Source organism: Paroedura picta, chromosome 1, assembly GCF_049243985.1.
Source record: "Paroedura picta isolate Pp20150507F chromosome 1, Ppicta_v3.0, whole genome shotgun sequence".
Lineage (NCBI taxonomy): Eukaryota > Metazoa > Chordata > Lepidosauria > Squamata > Gekkonidae > Paroedura > Paroedura picta.
This window is the reverse complement of record NC_135369.1, coordinates 173,424,948-173,445,194: the sequence shown is the minus strand read 5'-3', so window position 1 is coordinate 173,445,194 and position 20,247 is coordinate 173,424,948. Positions and strand designations below refer to the sequence as shown.

General features: G+C 42.6%; 1 protein-coding gene across 11 annotated transcripts in view; it reads left to right on the top strand.

The window, feature by feature from the left end:
• Positions 1–20,247, top strand: part of NEK5 (NIMA related kinase 5) — a 33,947-nt gene that overhangs the window by 7,402 nt on the left and 6,298 nt on the right. For 6 of the 11 annotated variants that reach the window (XM_077312110.1, XM_077312179.1, XM_077312157.1 and 3 more), the window contains 17 exons: positions 856–953; positions 2,098–2,181; positions 2,267–2,337; positions 2,707–2,793; positions 3,368–3,422; positions 5,961–6,161; positions 7,022–7,088; positions 9,116–9,249; positions 11,785–11,981; positions 12,415–12,481; positions 12,692–12,796; positions 13,948–14,031; positions 15,216–15,323; positions 16,129–16,209; positions 17,178–17,249; positions 17,775–17,898; positions 19,714–19,848. In XM_077312110.1, coding sequence (XP_077168225.1) covers positions 856–953; positions 2,098–2,181; positions 2,267–2,337; positions 2,707–2,793; positions 3,368–3,422; positions 5,961–6,161; positions 7,022–7,088; positions 9,116–9,249; positions 11,785–11,981; positions 12,415–12,481; positions 12,692–12,796; positions 13,948–14,031; positions 15,216–15,323; positions 16,129–16,209; positions 17,178–17,249; positions 17,775–17,898; positions 19,714–19,848 — 1,770 coding nt within the window. The remainder of the gene's footprint in view (positions 1–855; positions 954–2,097; positions 2,182–2,266; positions 2,338–2,706; positions 2,794–3,367; positions 3,423–5,960; positions 6,162–7,021; positions 7,089–9,115; positions 9,250–11,784; positions 11,982–12,414; positions 12,482–12,691; positions 12,797–13,947; positions 14,032–15,215; positions 15,324–16,128; positions 16,210–17,177; positions 17,250–17,774; positions 17,899–19,713; positions 19,849–20,247) is intronic. The other 5 variants (XM_077312140.1, XM_077312125.1, XM_077312167.1 and 2 more) reach the window with 5 other exon arrangements.

Sequence of the window (20,247 nt, the reverse complement as noted above, 5' to 3'; positions counted from 1 at the left end):
ATATTTTATTTATTTAGATTTCTATACCGCCCATTTCTTTGCAGCTCTGGGTGGTTTACACTGAACATTATATAACTTACATGGAGCGTTATACAGACTATAACATCAAAACAACTTTCAATAAAGCATCGAAAGATTTCAAAACCACATTTATAATATAAATAACAATAATTGTCATCAGATCCCAGATCTGATTGCTTGGGTATTTTTAAGCATCTTGATTGCTATACAAATAAAATACCGTAGATGAGCTCTTGCTTTCGAGGTTCTCCCTCCCACGCATTTGTAGTCTCCTTTCACAGCTTTTGTTGCCTTGAAGCAAATTCATTTTATTATGGAGTAAATAATTACTGTAAATGAGTGTTTGTGGTCCTATGGCGGTTTCAGCTACTCCATGAAAGGCAGCTAATTTTTTTACCTTGCTCTTGTGGTTTTAGCAGACCACTTGATCAAACGGTTTCTAGAAATAGTTTTGTGCATATAAATGTAAAGTAAAGAGTATACCCTTTCGAGCAGATTTTAATAGAAGATACAATACCGTAGGTTTTTGTTTTGTTTTGGTTAAACTTACCAATGATGCATTGAAAGCAGTTAATTGTCGTGGGAGGTGGTGGGTTCTCCATCTTTGGAGATTTTTAAACAGAGCCTGGATAGCCCTCTGACAGAGAGGCTGATTCTGTGATGGTTCAAGGGGGTGGCAGGTTACAGTGGATGAGCGACAGGGTTGTGAGTGTCCTGCATAGGGCAGGGGGTTGGACTAGATGACCCAGGAGGTCCCTTCCAACTTTATGATTCTATGATTGTATGTATTTTAAATGCAAAAGGATATTCAAGGCTCAATATATTTTATTGTAGAGAAAAATAAGCTATATATTATTATGGAGTACTGTGATGGAGGGGATCTAATGGAGAAAATAAAACAACAACGTGGAGTGTTGTTTGAAGAAGATAAGGTAGGTTTGCATTCTGAAAAACCTTTTCTTTGTTTCATCACAGAAGGGAGAAATACCAATTTGTACTTCTGTATTGCTGCTTGGATTTCCTTAAGTATGAATGTAAATGAATTTTGCCCTTGGAAATACAACTGCTAGGGAAGTTTTGGGAAGATCAGCATCTACCAAGAGGGGCATTTGAACTCATACTTTGTTCTTTTTGAGGGATCCCACTCTTAAGGAGATAAAGTCTCAAGGGCATGTTTACAGTGGGATCCAAAGTTAATGAGCATAGAAGAATGCAACTCTGTTTAAAGGTAAAGGTATCCCCTGTGCAAGCACCGAGTCATGTCTGACCCTTGGGGTGACGCCCTCTAGCGTTTTCATGGCAGACTCAATACGGGGTGGTTTGCCAGTGCCTTCCCCAGTCATTACCGTTTACCCCCCAGCAGCAAGCTGGGTACTCATTTTACCGACCTCGGAAGGATGGAAGGCTGAGTCAACCTTGAGCCGGCTGCTGGGATTGAACTCCCAGCCTTATGGGCAAAGCTTTCAGACGGCTGCCTTACCACTCTGCGCCACAAGAGGCAACTCTGTTTAGGCAGGGGCTATTAAGCCTCTTGTGGCGCAGAGTGGTAAGCGGCAGAAATGCTGTCTGAAGCTGTCTGTCCATGAGGTTGGGAGTTCAATCCAAGCAACCGGCTCAAGGTTGACTCAGCCTTCCATCCTTCCGAGGTCGGGAAAATGAGTACCCAGCTTGCTGGGGGGTAAAACGGCAATGACTGGGGAGGGTACTGGCAAACTACCCTATATTGAGTCTGCCATGAAAACGCTGGAGGGCGTCACTTCAAGGGTCAGACATGACTCGGTATTTGCACAGGGGATACCTTTACCTTTACCTATTAAGCCGTCAGTGTGGATACCCTTTCAAATGGACATAGTCCAGTTGATGCCTGATTTTACTATCTATTATACAAATGTGCCCGCAGCTATCAGATGTGTTTCTAGCTGTAAGGGATGCTTCTGTAGAATCTACCTAATCATTTTTGATTGTTGACTGTTCCTTTGAACAAAGGTTGCCTTTCCGTGTTTCTTTTCACTAATCTAGTCCCATAGAAATTTAAGTGATATAATAGGTGTTGTAAATTTTGCATTTTGCCCATAGATCCTGGATTGGTTTGTACAGATATCTTTAGGACTAAAGCATATCCATGACAGGAAGATCCTACACAGAGATGTAAAAGCGCAGGTAATTTTTTGGAGCTCAGTTTCATTTGTAATCAAGGGGGAAATGTTCATTACATTTTCAGCATGGCACACTGTTTTCTTCGCAGAACATTTTTCTCAGCCATAATGGAAAGACAGCAAAACTTGGAGACTTTGGGATTGCAAGAACGTTAAGCGAGTAAGCGTGTTCTGTTGTCAGTGACAGATGTTCCAATGGTGGCTTTGTCTCATACTGTAAAGAGATGGAGAAGAATTTGGAGACTAGAATGCACATTCTCAATTCATTATAAATTATTGTGTTTCATATTAGTGTTTAGTGTTAGACTCTCTTAGTGGATTTTGGTGATACATTTTTTGTATTAAGGAATTTTGGTTGTGAAAATTTGGAAGAATTTCATGGAAGAAAATCTGTAATTTTGTTGTTCCAACATAGTTGTTTGGATGTTTCCTAAAAGACAATGAAGTTTCAAATTAATAAAACCTTCTAAATTCTTTTGGATTCTTTAAACTAAAATACATGATTTTTAAAAAACACTATTTTCTTTAGTACTATGGAATTTGCTTGTACCTGTGTAGGAACACCATACTACCTATCTCCGGAAATCTGTGAGAACTGCCCATATAACAATAAAACGTAAGTATCATACTGTTTCTCACTGACTTGCCATACCATGAAATACCACAGAATGTGTCACAAAAGTGCCTGAAAATCTGAAACAGTTTTGCAGGCTCATAAGTTAATGGAAGTCCTTTATGCCATTTTCCAATACGGCAACTTCCCCCGTCCAATTTAGATTTTTAAAAAATATCATTTTGTATATTGCAGTTATCAAATGAATGTACCCTGCAGTTTACAATTTGTTAACTTTTAATTGTTTAGGTTGGGCCTATAGTGTTGGTAATTGCACTGGACAAGTGGTTTGCAAAAGTCTGAACCGAGGTTTTCAGCCATTTTGGAAAGATCGTTTCCTTCTAGAGGGGAAGAACACACAGCAAACTTTGCTGCAGTTAGCTGTCTAGGAACAGCAAGATTTTATGGAACCAGCTCCTTTATAAGGAAATAGCTTTCATGGTCCATGACAAATCGAACATGTTCATTTAAAATAAAATATTGTGAATGATGTGACTGAGCACAGAGTAGAAAAGGATACCTTTACTGTGTTGCTAGATTCAGTTTTCCTTGATACAATGATTGTTTCCTTTTACAGAGATATATGGTCTCTCGGATGCGTTTTATACGAGCTCTGTACTCTAAAACATCCTGTAAGTATCTGTATAGGTTGATGAGTCACATGTTGTTGAACATCACATCACAGCTGGAGATTGTTCCAATGTGGCATTTCAGTGATGGTTGTTGAAACCAAATTAGGCAAGATGGGTGGATCTATGACAGAAGCACCAGTTTTTTTTCAGATGTTCAGAGCTACCATAAGGAAAGAGGGTCAGAGTCATTGATCAGAACGATTGGAAGTTGAACCCCTTATTCACATCCTATTATCTGTGTTTGATTCCTCCCTGATATTTGCCCTATAGGCACTCTTAGATTGGTGGAAAGTGCCATCAAGTCGCAGCCAGTATCACTGGGTTTTCAAGGCAACAAATGAACAACACTTGGTGAGAGCCAGCTTGGTATAGTGGTTAAGAGTGAGGACTTCTAATCTGGCGAACCGGGTTTGATTCCATGCTCCCCCACATGCAGCCATCTGGGTGACCTTGGGCTCACCACAACACTGATAAAGCTCATCTACCTCACAGGGTCAGAGTCTACTAGCACCTTTAAGACCAACAAAGATTTATTCAAGGTGTTCAATTTTTGTTCGTCTTAAAGCTGCTACTGGACTCTGATTTTATTGTGCTACTTCAGACCAACATGGCTACTCATTTGAATCTACCTCACAGGGTGTCTGTTGTGGGGAGAGGAAAAGGAAGGCGATTGTACGCAGCTTTGAGACTCCTTAGGGGAGAGAAAAGTGGCATATAAGACCAACTCTTTTTCTTCTTCCAATGTAGTTAGCCATTGCCTTCCTCTAGTACAGCAACCTTTGTCTTTCTTGGTGGTCTCCCATCCGAGTACTAACCAGGGCTGACCCTGCTTAGCTTCTGAGATCTGACAAGCTTGACCTAGCCTGTACTTTCCAGGTCATAGCACCCACATATTTCCCCATTGGCTTTTGTGGGTTAATATAAGTTGGGGAGTGTAAAAGACAGAGGTGATATCACATCCCCCATTGCTGTGTTAGGGATCTGCTTTGGGCTTTTCCGGCAGTTGCTTTTAATATTCGAAAACGAGTGAGAGATCTGATTACATATTTACCATTTCATCTAGTTGGGCCCTTGGAATCATTACTGGGAAAGGCCCCATAGGTGCTACACTGTAGACCATCTAGGGAGCCAGGCTTCTTAGATTTGGCTTTGGGAACCCCATTTCCAGATGTGATATGTACAACTTTGTCAATTTCCTAAGCCAGCATGTATTTATTTAATATATATACTGTCCCTCCCCACAATGCTGTTTTGTGTTCTAGCTGAGGACTAAAACGTGTGTTTCAGAGTCCCCCTGGTTCTTCTGCCATGATTAATTGTTGCCTACCCTGTGATGCTTGCCAGCTACATGCTTCTGACACCTCAAGGTTATTCTAAGTTGTTTGGTTTATAGCCACTAGTTTCCCATCACAGTTCCCTGCCTCCCTCACTTCCCTGCCCCTATCTCCTGCCTCCGCCTTCTAGACTTTTGGTTTTCCTTTGTAGTAGATAGCTGTTGTGTTTCCTCTGTTTTGAAATGCATTCCCAACGTGAGGGGGAAACTGCTGTATGTTTAATATACCTGACGCAAGCCTGCAATTCTCAGTTCAGCCAATGTAAGCGAACAGATGTCTTCTTTCCTGATTAAAAGAGCTGCGGGCCCTGCGGGATCTTTCAGCGTTCTGCAGGGCCTGCAAAACGGAGCTCTTCCGCCAGATTGTTAGGTGAGGCTGGGCCACAAGGACAATCTGGCCCCCCTTACAGCAGCTGTAGCGTAGACCAACTGGCACCCTCTGTCTCCCCATCCCTTCCCGGATGGGTTATCGAGGGGTGATATAGATAATGGTTGAGTTTCTTTGCCACATCTTGCTTTATTGTTTAATTGATTGCATGTATTGTTGTCTATGGCAGCGGTCCGCAAGCTTCCGCTTGCCGCGGACCGCTGCGGAGTAGTGGGCGGAGAGGGTGGCCCGGGGGCCCACGCACGCGCGGCAGCCCCAGCGCAAACGCGCATGCATGGACTGCCGCGCATGTGCGTTTGCTCCCGGCAGGGGTGCAAACGCGCATGTGCGGCAGTCCGCGCATGCGCGTTTGCGCCGCTGCCATGCCGGCGGCCGCGGCTTCCCCTCCCGGCCCCTCCGGGCCGCGAGCAAATCGGCCGCTAAAGCGGCAAGCTTCTCTTCCCTCCCCTCCCAAAGTGAGAAGCTTGCTGGGCCGCGAGCTAATCGGCCGCTTTGGTGGCCAATTTGCTCACGGCCTGGCGAGCTTCTCGCTTCGGGGGGGGGGAGGGAAGAAGGAGCCGCGGCGGCCCGGCGCCGGGCTGCGGCCCGTGGGTTGGGGACCTCTGGTCTATGGGTTTTATTGTATGGGTTTTTATTGGGGTTTTATGTGTTGTGACTCGCCTTGAGCCTCCGGGGAGAGGCGAGAAATAAATCCAAATATAACAACAACAAAAACAACAATAATGAAACTTTCTTGTACATAAGTTTGGCTTATTGGGAAATCGAGCACTCTGACAATGTGCCAGTTTACTATTTATGGCATGCATTTTAATGTCAGTTTGAAGGTACAAATATGCACCAACTCATTCTGAGGATCTGCAGAGGCCGTTTTGTGCCGGTATCTACAAAATATTCGTATGACTTGAGAATTTTAATATCCCAGTTGTTTAAAACCGCTCCAAGAAATCGACCTTCTATCAACTCCATACTGAAAAAGCCCTTCTTGGAGAAGCGAATAAAGAAACATTTGTCTCCGGAGGTGAGTGTTGTCATGAATCCCGATTCATGCCTCAACTTTGATCTCTGTCTCCTGGTCTCTCCTAGCCGGTTATCATTAAGTCATAAATCACCTTCCAGTTCCTGTCCTCTTTTGCCTACCAAGGCTGCTCTCAGCAGGGACTCCTTATCTCTTCCTGCTTTCCCTCGATCTTGCGAGTCTGTGGGAAGACTCAACATTCGCAACAACCCAGATCAAAGGGCGAGCCAGATGGCATTCCTGTGAAACCTTATTTTCCTGCCTTAGCGATCCCTCATTCCCCCCTCCCTTTAGTGAACCCCTGTATAAGTACCCCTGGGCTTCATTGATCCTTTGCCAAGGCGTTTGCTCTATGAACTTTGCAAGTAGAAACTTTGATATTGTTCTGTGTAATAAAGACTTTCCCTTGGATCTACACTGCCTGTGACCTTGGGAGTCATTTTACTACGGACTTTATTAGTGACTTCTGCCTTGTTCCTGACAAGTGTGTCTCATGTGATTTCGGGAGCTACCAGGAAGCTCAACTCAATAAAAGAATATAAGTTATCTCCTCTTTCCTTGGTTATTAACCATTTCCCTTGTCTTGTTTTCCCCCTGTCTTGGTGGGGAGGCACAACATGTTTCTTTTCTCCTTTGTGCATGCTTGCTGTGTGATGTCTAGGGAGGTGCTTATTAAAGAACAGAGTTGTCCTGTGAGCCATGGTGCTTTACAGATGGAAAAATAAAGGTTTTTGGGCTGCCAGAATGAACTCGGTGTCTGCACAGTTTGCTGAATGGGGCATATTTGGATCAACAAACAACCAGCACAAAGATAGATAGGGGTGTGTGTATACATATTTACAAATATTTGTTATTTGTTTTAGGTAATGGAAGAAGAATTCAGCCACACCGTTATTCACAGAAAAAGACCACTAGCTTCAGTGCCATCTGGTAAGCTGTCACCCCTAAGGTTTTTTAGAGTAGAAGAAGAAGAGTTGGATTTTTTACCTCGCTTTTCACTACCCGAAGGACTCTCAAAGTGGCTTATGATTGCCTTCTCTTCCTCTCCCCACAACAGATGCCCTGTGAGGTTAGTGGGGCTGAGAGAGCCCTGACAGGACTGCTCTGTAAGAACAGCTCTGAGAGAACTATGATTAGCCCAAGGTCACCTAGCTGGCTGCATGTGGAGGAGCGGGGAATCAAACCTGGCTCACCAGATTAGGATCCCCCGCTCTTAATCACTACAACTACACCAAGCTAAAATGTGTATGCACATTAAAAACTAGTTTATTTTAAACTAAGGCTGGTTCTGAGTCAATCTGACTACATCTCAAAGACCAGAGGTGCTCTTTAGGCATCCAGTTAGTCCTTAAGGAAAAGTGCAACATCAAGGCCAGCCTTCAGCAAAGCTCTTAAGTATGTGTGCCTTGCTGAACAGGGCTGGCACTTGAGATCTCAAGTCTCAGCCTCTGTTTGCAAATGTTTTGGTTAGAAGTAAGATCAGGAGTCTAGGCTTTAAGGAGAAACTCAACAGCAAGGCTAGCTTATCCAATTTTTCTCCCGTACACTGTGAAATCGTAGTGTATGCTCTTTCCAAGATAATGCTGGGCTAAAATCAGGGATCTTATCATGTTACCTAAAACAGCATGAACATGGATTGTAACATGTATTTTATGTATATGATTGTTGTCAACTTGCAACCAAGTTACGTCAACTCCGGCAAGGGGCTTTCAAGGCAAGTGAGAAGCAGAAGTGGTGTGCTATTGCCTTTCTCAACACAGTCTTCTTTTGTGGTCTCCTATTGAAGCACTGATCCTACATATCTTCCAAAACTTTATGAGGTCAGGCTATAGCATGCTGCCTTCCCTCACATGTCTTTTATAGGCATGCCAAAACAAAGTGCAAGAAATAGGGGTGTATTGTAAACTGCAAATTTAAAACACCATCTGAACCCCCCCCCCAGTATGAAAACAAAATGTGACAAAAATACAATTATTTAACAATATACAATGTACCCATAATGTGTATTGCTAAATAGAAAAATGGGCATTTTAAATATATATCTAAAAGAAGTTAAAACATATGGCTCTTTCTTGATGTATTAAATATATTTAAAGATTTATACTACCTGTCATTCTCTGTATTTATACACTCCTTATAAGTACATTGAATATTGTGTTTATTGTAAGCTGGGTTTTTTATATTATGGATTCAGACAAAATGATGGCATCTGTATTGCCTACATATTGGTCAAGGTCACTGGAAAAGGTCACTCAATTGTCACAGATTACATTTTATTACTATTTATTTAGTACCTTTTTATTCTGCCTGTCCTCCAAGGAATTCAAGATGGTGTGGATTGGCCTTTTCTCCTCCATTTAATCCTCACAAGAACTGTGTGAGATAGGTTAGGCCGAGAGAATGTAAAGGAGCCCAAGGTCACTCAGTCACCTTCCATAGCAGAGAGAGGGTATGAACCTTCAGCCTATTAATGGAGCCCATTCAGTCTAAGTCAGTGGTTCTCAACCTTCCTAATGCCATGACCCTTTAATACAGTTCCTCATGTTGTGGTGACTCCCCAACCATAAAATTATATAAGTGTTCTTTCCCAGAAATGAAACCGAAACTGATCAAGGGTGTGAAGATCCATTGTTCATGATTGTATATAAATTGGGTTTTTTCCGGGGTTTCTCAGTTCAGTTCTGCCTCTTGTCCCACTATGCCGATCTGGCTTTTTTCTGCTGCTCCAGACAGACGAACGCTCTATATCCATCTACCCTACAAGGCAGTTGTGTGGATGGTGCCCCCCCCCGGCCATGCTGTTTACCCTGCCGCGACCCCTGTGAAAGGGTTGTTCGACCCCCAAAGGGGTCCCAACCTCCTGGTTGAGAATCACTGGTCTAAGTTGTTTGTATCATAGCTGTACAATGTACTTTAGGCATGATTATTAAAATATTTTAATTATATTCTTAAATCAGCTCCTAAAGTTCAGAGATTAAAAATCCATGGCTATCGTCCTCCAAGGCCCAAGCTGGAGATGCCTGCTAGAAAACAAAAATTATGTAAAAATGACTGCAAATTTCCCTCAAGACTCCAGGAGCCTGTTATCCAGGTAACAGATCAATTTGAATGGATTATTTTATTTTGCGTTGCAGCAGTAAATGACAATAGTGATATTTTCCTGAGAAGGATAATAAGGCTTATAGTCCAATTTTACTGAATTATGTGACTATGAATTCTAGAGGGCTGGTTCAGAATGCAGAAGCCTGATTACTTTTAGCCATTGGGAACATATTTTGCCCATCTTAAAACAGTTACATTGGCTTTCAGAATTCAATTCAAGGTGCTGTCCATGACCTTTAAATCCATTGATGGCCTAAGACCCATATATTTAAAGGACCTTCTCCTCCCGTGTATCCTCTCGTATATCCCCATGGGTCAACTGAGATCCTTAGGTTGTCACCTATTGGTGGCTGCCACACTTATGGTACCCCACCTGGCATTAACCTTCTCCATTGTGGCCCTGACTCTGTAGAATGGGCCCCCTTCTTCCCCTATTTAATTCTAATCGCAAACCCGAGCACAATATGATATTACACTAACCAAACACACACAACACACACCTGGACTGGGCAACCCTGAGATGCCACAGCAGGTGATCGAGGCCACCCCTCCAGAAACAAATTTTACAACAAATCACACTACATACAATGAACAACTGGAATGGGCAGTCCTGAGATGCCATAAACAGTGATTGGGGCTATCCCTCCAGAAACTCCTAATCCCTCTACACACAAATCAGAAACTAGCCTCCTAACAAACAGAGTCAGGGTTCCAGAATAGCCCTAGCAGAAATTAAAATAACTACAGGAACTAAATGAAGCCAGGACTCCATAGGGAAACTAAACAATCAAGACAAACTGACCACCGAACATGGATATCCTACCTATACCAAAAGGAACAGAGGGAGGAACAACAATAGGACCCAAAAGGGTCATGGAAGAGGCATAGACACCAGTGGGTGGAGATGTGATGAGACAAGGAGCCCAAAATTCAATCACACCCTGGCCCCTCCTAATTTCTGTCCCATCCCTTGGGACACTAGGGTGGAGTCAAAGTTCATCAACCCACCTCTGACACTGATGCTGTGCAATGCCAAGTGAATAAACAACAAAACCTCCACCCTGCAAACCTATTTTGCAGAGCATGGAGTGGACCTGGTAGGCATGACAGAAACCTGGGTCAGGGAGGGTGAAACAGTTGCCCTTAAAGAACTCGCCCCTGCCAGGTTCTCTGTCCTCCATCAGTCTCGGACTGCAGGGCAGGGAAAAGGGGTGACAATTCTAAACTAAGAGGATTTCTCCAGAGCTCTTCCTGCACCATTCATCCCAGGTATTTAATGTGTTAGCCTCGAGTGGGGATCAATCAAGAGGGTGGCCATCTGGCTGGTGTACCCAATGCCCCTCCAGATGCCCTGCTGGAGGTGGCAGTGGCCTGGACGCTACAGTTCCCCAGAGTATTAGTTCTGGGGGACTTGGAACATCCATGCTGAGCTGCCGCCCTCTAGGAATGGGTTAGACCCGGTGTCATCCATGGCGACATTAGGGCTCTTGCAATTCATTGTTGGCCCCACCCACCAAGCAGGCTGGATCTCATTTTCGGCATGGGTTTGAATGTGGATCTGATCATGGCAAATGCCATGCCATGGTCAGAGCCCTACCTCCTGAAGGCTCGGATAAGCCTACCACCCTCTCCTCAGTTGGACGCTGAGCAAATTTTAACTCGAATGCCATGACTTATGGATCCATTTGGATTCCTGAATGCTCTGTGGGACCCAATGCCTCCCAGCACTTCTCTAAATGGTCTGGTCAGCGACTGACACGATAGAATGCTGGCTGCCACTGATGAGATAGCTCCCCAATGTCCCCTCCATCCCCATCTTAAGCAAGCCTCTTGGTACATCAAGATGCTTCATGGCAAGAAACGGAAACTGAGATAACTAATGTGAGTTTGGAGGAAGACTCATGACGAAGCCTCAAGAACATCTAATAGTATGCAGATGAAAGCCTATGAGATGGCGATGAAGTCAGTAAAACACATTTTTTTACTCAACTAACATTGCGTCTGCGAACTCATGCCCAGCAAATCGTTTAGGATAGTTCGATCTCTCACTGCCCTGGCAGAAGGGCACCAAAACAGTAGTCAATCGGATACCAGCTGTGAGGCATTGGTGAGTCATTTTCAGACAAAATCTCAACACTTTGCCAGCTGGACCGAGGTGGGTCGGCACTGCTGATACTACTAGATCTATCAGCAGCATTTGACACAGTCAACCATAAGCTTTTAGCTCGCCGCCTTGCCAACGCCAGAATATGGGGACAACCCTTCAGTGGCTTCATGTAGAAGTGGGAATTAGCCTTGCTTCCATATGTGCGCCCTCCCGGCCTTTTCCACCCATGGAGAATAGGCCTCAATAGTGTTTCTCCCAAGCACTGTCAGTTCCATACTTCCTTTGAACAATGGCACACCATAGTGCTCCCAGGCCATTTGCTGAGCCCAGGAAAGATTACATGTGATTAGCAAAATGGACTAGTGCAATTTAAATTTGTTTGCCTTAGTCACTTTCTCATTTGTGATATGTTTACAGCACAGGAATCCGAAGTTTAAATTGTGTGGGAAGCCAGAGGTTGTCGAAATGTGTGGGCCCTATGACCATTATTATGAAAAACTGGACAAGTTGCGGAAGAGGGCCTCTGGGGAAGAGGACTGTCCTCAGATTAGCCAAAGAATGGAGGATTACTTTAAGCAGAAAGGGCAGGAACCCCCACCCCCACCACTTCATTGGTAATAATTTATTTTCTTGAATGTTTATATAGCTAGCTATGAAACAGGAATGTCTTGCTATAGGACTTTATTAGTTTACTCCAGCTCCTTGGTCTAATTCCATAGCCAGCCTAAGCTTGTTATTGTTCAGACCTCACACCTCAAAATAAAAATTAATATCAGCAATTTTATTTACATCGTACAGTTTGAAATAGGTTGCAGAAGGTAGCCGATACCGTTTTCAGGTAGAAGGGTTCTGGGAATATTAGGCCATTCATGACTCAAAACAGTGGAGTAAAATGGAAAATAATATTTGCTATCTAATATTATAGGGCAGCTTTTCAAATTACATACAGTTTATGGGAAATCATAAACATAAGCAGCCATGTCTGTCCGTCTGTCCCCCGTTCTCCCTCTCCCCAGTTTCTTAAACAATGTTTCTGCTTTCTCTTAGGCCTGCGGACTATCTCCAAAGACGATTCAATGCCCAGGAATACAAGATAAAAGTAGAGAAGCAGCTTGTAAGCCAATACTCATTCATAAAATAAATTCATAAATGGATAAGTTAGTGGAAATTCTGTTATTAGTGTTGGATTTCCAGTGGGATGATTTAGAAACCACTGCAAACTTACACATTTTCATTTCACTGTTTGACGGGGGTGGTTAAATGGTTTCAATAAAGTTAAGAAAATCCATTTCCTGTGTTACTGCTTTATTTTCCAAATTAATAGGGGTTGCGGCCATCATCTGCTGATCCCCGCTATCGTGAGATGAAGGAGGAGAAGCTTAGACTCCCCCCAAAAATGGATGCTCAAAAAAATGAAATGAAAGAACAGGTGAGAAAGTGGAGTTGCATGGCTCCTGGCAACTTGTCCCAAACAACACGAATACTCTAAATCCTTGGGCACTGCAAGCTTGCGAGGGTAGTTTATTCAAATATATTGTAGAACTGATCTGTGTAAAGCTGCTATGAAGAAGTCCATGAGACACATTTCTTTGCAGAGCAAGATTCAAGCCCAGTAGTGCCTTTATTTATTTATATATTTATTTATTCAAGTAATTTAGATGCTATCCCTCACTGTGATGTCTTGGGGTGGTGTACACAAAACCAGTGTACACAAAAATCACTTTCCTCTGATCAGTGGGGAAAGGAAAAGGTACATAGAACATTTGGAGCAGTATGTCCAAGGATATTAATGCTTAACAGCATAACCTATGGGTAATCGTGAACAGTTGAAGGGGATAACAGCAATATTCAGAGACAAATTGGATGTCAAGATTTCCTGACAAAGGGACAGGTTTTGGGGAGGTCCCCATCATTGGCCTCATCTGAAAGCCTGGCGGAAGAGGTCCAGTTTGCAGGCCCTACGAAATTGTTTGCGTCCTGATAGGGCTTTGACTTTGCTTGGGAACTCGTTCCACCAGGTTGGGGCCATGGATGAGAAGGTTCTGGCTCTGGTCGAGGCCAGGCGGGCTTCTTTGGGGCCAGGAATTACCAGGTTATTGGAATGGATAGAGCGTGCCAGTCTTTGGGGAATATATGCAAACAGATGGTCTTTAAAGTATGCAGGACCCTGACCACATATGACTTTAAAGACCAATGTGATTTCCAGAGTATAAGCTTTCAAGAGTCACAGCTACCTTCATCAGATACTTTCAGTTCCAGTCCACTCAGTGATAAAGTAAATTGCCCAGTTCAGATATTTATGATGCTTTTGGAAGTGTACAATTGTCAATAATCACACGTTCCATCTTGATGGATGTGACGACAGCTTCACGATTGACTTGTATATCATTGGCTACAGAAACTGGCTTTTTAAATGATTACCATTCTAACTTAAGCGTATATGTACTTCAGAAGTGACCGTCTTGTCCTTTATGTGTGCATCTAAATATTACATAGATGTGCCTGTTATATGCATTAGTAATGTGATTTTTAAAGGTGCCTGCATGCTCAGTTTTTTTCCCCTCTGATGGTGTTAAACAGGAATACCTAGAAGAGCTGCAGAAAATTCGCCAACAATACCAAAGCGAAGTCAATGAAATTAAGCTTAGGGCAGAAGCATTAGAGGTAAATTTCCCCACACCAAATATTCACTCTGTCTTCCCCACACCTCCATTTCCACAATGTAAAGAATTGATAATGCCATTAATTAACATGGGTTTTAGTTCTTGAAATGAGAATACTGTAAATATTCGTTGTAACAATACCTTAAACATTCAGGGAGAGAATATGAAATTCTTGTTGCAAGACCTTTATCTTCAGATGTTCACCACCCAGAACAGAGCACCAGGGGCTGCCTCCTAAGAGGTGGGAGTGGATCCGTTAATGATGATGATCATGATAATTTTATAAATTTATTTTCTGCCCTTCCACATCGCTCAGGGCAGGTAATAATATTTAAAACCCAAATCCGAAAAATTTACAATTTTACAGCTAACATTTTCTAGACAGGGTTTTTGTAAGGAGCCAGTTTTCCAATTCACTTCTTCCACCAGTGGTGAGGCCAGCCTTTATTGGTGGGTGTTATTTTAGGCTTTGACCGTAAGCTGGGGGAACAGCTTCATTTTGCAGGCACTAAAGAACTGATTTAGGTCCTGCAGGGCCCTGATGTCTCTTGCGAGTGTATTCCACCAGGCTGGGGCCAGCACTGAAAAGGCCCTGGCCCTGGCCCTGGCCCTGGCCCTGGCCCTGGCCCTGGCCCTGGCCCTGGCCCTGGCCCTGGCCCTGGCCCTGGCCCTGGTTGAGGCCAACTTCACCTCTTCTGGACCCAGGACCCTGAGCAGATGTTGGTCCAAAGACCGTAGTACTCTTTGGGAATTATAAGGGAAAAGACGGGCCCATAAGTACAGTGATTCTTTCCTGTTGTTCCCCCCTTCCTTTGCAACTCTCTTCCCGTGCCCACTGAAAAGCAGATTCTGAGGATTCATAGACTTTTTAGTTTGGCATGATAAGCTCTGCAAAAGGACACAACTCAGAGTGGAAATCTATGGAAATCTCAACACACATCCCTTTTGTGAGAGCGGAAGTATTGTGAATGTTTTATTTTGGGTTTCTGAAATTATATTTGGATTGAGAGCGTTAAAAAAAAGAATGTCCTTTTATCCATACATACATTTATTTGTGAGTCTGCCTTATTTCATTTGCATTATTTTAATAATGTCTTAGTTGTTAAATTACCCTCTGCTACCTCTAGCACATTTCTCTAATCAGTAAAAAAATAAAAGTTTCACTCAATGTGGCTTATCCTAAAGGAGAACGCAAATGTAAATGGCAAAACCTATCTCGTGAAACAAAAGACGTCTGAGGACCAGCCTTCGCACAACAGTGACATCCCAGGAAGAAAAAACGATCCTGTCCAGGTATTGACACTTCTAAGACACAACTATAGTTAGTTGTGAAATGAGATGAGAGAATAGTCGTATTCATTGGAAAAGCCATATGCTTATGTTATGTCTGTGGGCATTTGGCCGCTGATGCAAATGAGGGTTTCTGCCAGTCAAGGAACTAACCAATTAAAGGAACCTGATTGCTCTGCTTAGGGCCAATCGGATTGCTCTGCTTAGAGCCAATCAGGCAACAGCTGGCTGCCTGGAAGGTATAAAGGTGCATGAGTTTGCCTGTTTTTCTCTGTTCAGTAGCTGTAGTTTGTTGTTGGAGTTGCTAACTAAAAAGAGCTGTTCTGAAGAATTGGAGTCTGTGATCACTGAACCCACAGACAATAATTATAACAGGCCATAGAAAGGCTAAAGTAGTGATTCAGTGTACTACTTGATCTTCCAGTGCATTCCCAAAGCAGAGTTACACGCAAAGCTGAAGCCAGTCGGCTTAGAATGGTGTAAATCGGTTTACAATCGCACTGTCAATGCTTTAGAATCTGCTGCTAGGCCAGTTAATGTACAGTGGTCACTATAATCTTTAACTGCTGTTTTAATAACAATCCCTCACATTTTTCTCCCCACCTTCCTCTGATCAACCATAAAGTTGGTCATTGAATATGACCAACTTTATGCCACGTACATTGTTGACTTAGTTGCGTATCTCTTCCAAAGTACCGTCAGGGTGCTTTGAGCAGAGCGACTCTGCGTAGGATTGCACTATTAGAATTCTATATTTTAACTAGATAAATCTACGCATGTTTGAAACAGTGTTTTTTCTCCCTTTAAGGTTATAGAACAAAACTTGAAAAAACTGGGACTGCGTAACTGGAAAGACAGAAATGTCATGGAAGTAAAACACAAAGCAAAGGTTAAAGAGTAACAGATTTTCTTTAACTTTTTCCCCCTGTTCTCATTGGTGCAGTGGTTAAGAGCAGCAGGTTCTAATCTGGAGAACTTGGTTTGATTCCCCCCCCTCTTCCTCCACATGCAGCCAGCTGACCTTCGTCTAGTACTGCCCTCCCAGAGCTTCTCAGCCTCATCTACCTCACCAGATGTCTGTTGTGGGGATAGGAAGGGTAGGCAATTATAAGCCACTCTGAGAGTCCTTCAGGTACTGGGGTATAAAAATACAGCTCTGCTTTATATTGATGACTCTAGAAATTAGTTTCACATCGCATTTTATGTAGGGACAGCGCTCGAAATACTAGCTGTAATTTATATTGCTATTAGTCAAAGAGGGCTTAAAATGGTTTTAAATATATGTATTATAATTCTATTATTGTTTCATTGATGTTGTACATCGCCATGGGCTGGCTTACCGGGAGGGCGGTGTATAAATGGAATAAATAAATATTTTAAATCATTTCTTGGGTGGGAGGAGGAACCCTTCAAAGCCTTCAGCCGGCAGCCCTTCCAGGTCCTAGGGGGAGAGAGAGGCCATCCACAGAGTTCTTCTATACCCCCTCCCCAATCTAACGGCCATTGTATTCCTGAATTCAAGGGCTTGGCTCCTAGTATAGAATAAAACCCTATTAAAATAACAGTAATACATAAAAGCACAGGAATACAAGATAGCGGTATATAACAACATCAACCCTCCCCACCAAACACAACTACCAGCAAGGGTGGTGAGAGGGTACCATAGCTGATCGCCACCAATATGTTTAAAGATGTAGTCATGTCTACTTCTTTGGGGGGGGGGGCTCAGCTGGTCTTAAACAGGTGGCTGGAGGCCTTTTCCCAAAAAAGTTGCATATTTGTAAACTACAGAATTTATCATCCTTTATCAGTTCTTTATTTTTGCGTACTATTAAAATACTAAACATTATTTTTCAGGGTGGTATAAAGTTTCAGATTGATTTAGAAGATGGAATTTCAGATATGGATAATTCCCAAGACAAGAAAGAGGTAAATAGTTGTGTGTAGCGCCATAGAGCAATACTACATTCTGGGGATGAGCTGGGGTATAAACGCAAAAATAAATAAATGAAATGAATCACTGGCAGACCAATCTGCAAGGCCTTCTCCAGGCATCTCAGTGGGGTTAACATCTGTGCTTGCATTCTGGTTCTTCCTCTGGAATAGATGAAGCAGCTGCACATGGAAGAATTGTCTATGCAAACAAACTAATATACATGGGATTCCTGGAAGGCTGCGATCTGTTGCCATAAAATCTGACAGTCCTTGGCAACATTTTTTTTTTCCCAAAAGAAAATGTGGAGGAAGTGTTGACATTCCGTAAAGAGAGCTCTTGCTGGAATGCATGCTTTCCGTCCAAGATAAAGGATTAACAGTTTGCACTTGTCTAAATGTCCTGTTATTGCAGTTCTTTACTTTTGCAAGTTCTTCCTGAAGGAAAAGTTTTCCTACAAAATCTAAACAATGTGAGCGAGTGAAATGCGTTTCATCATTGATTCGTTTGTCTGATTTCAGGAACAGAAGAAACTTAACGAAGCCTTAACTTTTGAGGAGGGAAAAAATCTTAAGGAAAAACTGGCAAATGTCTGCCATGATTATACTGACAAAGCTTTGGCAGAATTGCGCTGTTTGGAAACAGGTATTTATCTTGGAATTGTTAGACTCATTAGGATGGTGTCTCCTCATTAGTTAGCCTTGCATTCCTACGCATTTAGATTGGTACTCCATGTATACTTTGTGAGCTGCTTCACACAGCTGTTTTCTCACCATAATATATGACTCTCAGTTGCCCCAGACCCAATCAACTCTTTTTTAGAAAAGACATAGACTCTTTGTTAGGCATGAGACCAATCCATGCCCAAGAATGGACTGTAGAACTTTAGCACAAAGTCTCTTCCAAAAGGACCTGCAGTGGACAAAAACAACGTTATAGATAATCCAAAAACGAAATCAGAAGGCCAAAATAATGAGGTTCGCATCCACTCTATTATGTATATTAAACGTTCAACTTTTTGGCAACCAGAACGGGGTCCCAGGTAAATTTCTCATGTTTTCTGATTCTTCCTCAATGATTGCCACTCCCATCATTTAGCAGTTATAAATGAAATAAAGTGTATCACTTGGCTGTAAGCTCTGTTGTCTTGAGGCAGTTTACTCCTACGTGCACGTGCTAAATGGAACATAGATTTTGGAGTGGCAATCATTAAGGAAGAATCAGAAAACGGGAGAAATTTACCTGCGACCACGTTCTGGTTGCCAAAAAGTTGAATGATGAATATATACCTAATAAGAGCCTCTTGTGGCGCAGAGTGGTAAGGCAGCAGACATGCAGTCTGAAGCTCTGTCCATGAGGCTGGGAGTTAAATCCCAGCAGCCAGCTCAAGGTTGACTCAGCCTTCCATCCTTCTGAGGTTGGTAAAATGAGTACCCAGCTTGCTGGGGGGTAAACGGTAATGACTGGGGAAGGGAATGGAAACCACCCCGTATTGAGTCTGCCATGAAAACGCTAGAGGGCGTCACCCCAAGGGTCAGACATGACCCAGTGCTTGCACAGGGGATACTTTTACCTTATATTGTACTTACTATAATGTGTAATCTCAAAGTTTGAGCAGTGTAGTCTCAAAAATAATCTGCTACCCAAAATAATTTGGATTTTAATAGAAAAAAATGTAGAAGAAATTGGTTTCCAAAGATAATTCTTTTTTAATATGCAAATGTGTCTTTTTAGCTTGATGTTATTGTAACAACCCAGTTATCTGTTTGTAGCAGTTTCTTTTATGTGTTGATTTCAAGAAACAGTATAAATATTTCAATTTATGCTTTAAAATGATGTCAGTTTATTAAGTGATAACAAATCTATTTTGGCTCCTTGAAAACTGTTTGTTATGCATGTACTTCCTGGTTCCGTATGCGTATTTCCTGGGTAGAGAAGATTTCCTAATTGCATAAATACTTTAAAAAATACTTCCACGCACTGACTGAAAGATTCTAATTGCCAGATGTTATATAATTTGAACTTAGTGGTAGCAAATGTGTGTTTCCGGAGTGAGGGCACAAATATTTTGCTTATCTTTAAGGGTGATTCAGGCTGAAGCATTATTCTCCTGTTTAATAGCATACATGGGGCAGGAGAATTGTGCAGAGCCATTGAATAGCACCATTGGGAAGAGAAAGTGTGGTGAAATGACTGGGAGAGGCACTGGTAAACCACCCCGTATTGAGTCCGCCATGAAAATGCTAGAGAGCGTCACCCCAAGGGTCAGTCATGACCCGGTGCTTGCACAGGGGATACCTTTACCTTTAATAAGAGTGGATAAAAACAACAACAACCCTCTGAACTCTTGTGTGTCACAGATTATATAAGCCTCCTTGATCAGTTGTTGATAGAAGGAAATAAACATTCCACCATGCAGAGTTAAGAACAGTTCACAGTCGCTTCATTTTTTTCCATTAGATTCTGAGAATGAAGAGGATCCCTTAGAAAACAGGAAGCACTGGCAGGCTGCTGCCCCACAGACTCTGCTCAATCTCTTAGGGAATGCAGACGTGATGTCAGTGTCCCCAGATGGGTCCCCAGCCACAGATAAAGGTGACTTTTGTTGCATGTGATCTGCTGCATCCTCTATAGGTTTGTCTTTGCACTGGAGAGTGAAATGTAAGGGGCGTTTCAAAAAGGTTCTGTGCAGTGACAGAAATAATATTCTTGTGGTTTTCAAACTGGACAAAGGCAGTCCTAAAGAGATCAGGGTCAAGTCTGCACGGGGCTTTTTATCCACTCCCAGCCCAAATAAATCCCTCCCGTCTACACTTAATTCAATTTCCATTTTGATTTTGGGTGCTTTAACTTTTCCCTCTGCAACATGTATGATTGATCTGCAGTGACTCTATCTTTCTCCTGCGATATCCAGGAGTGGATATAAGCTGTGATATTTGAGTAAGTGTGTAGATTTCTGCTTTTTGCAAATTAACTTCCTGCTCCAAAGCAGTC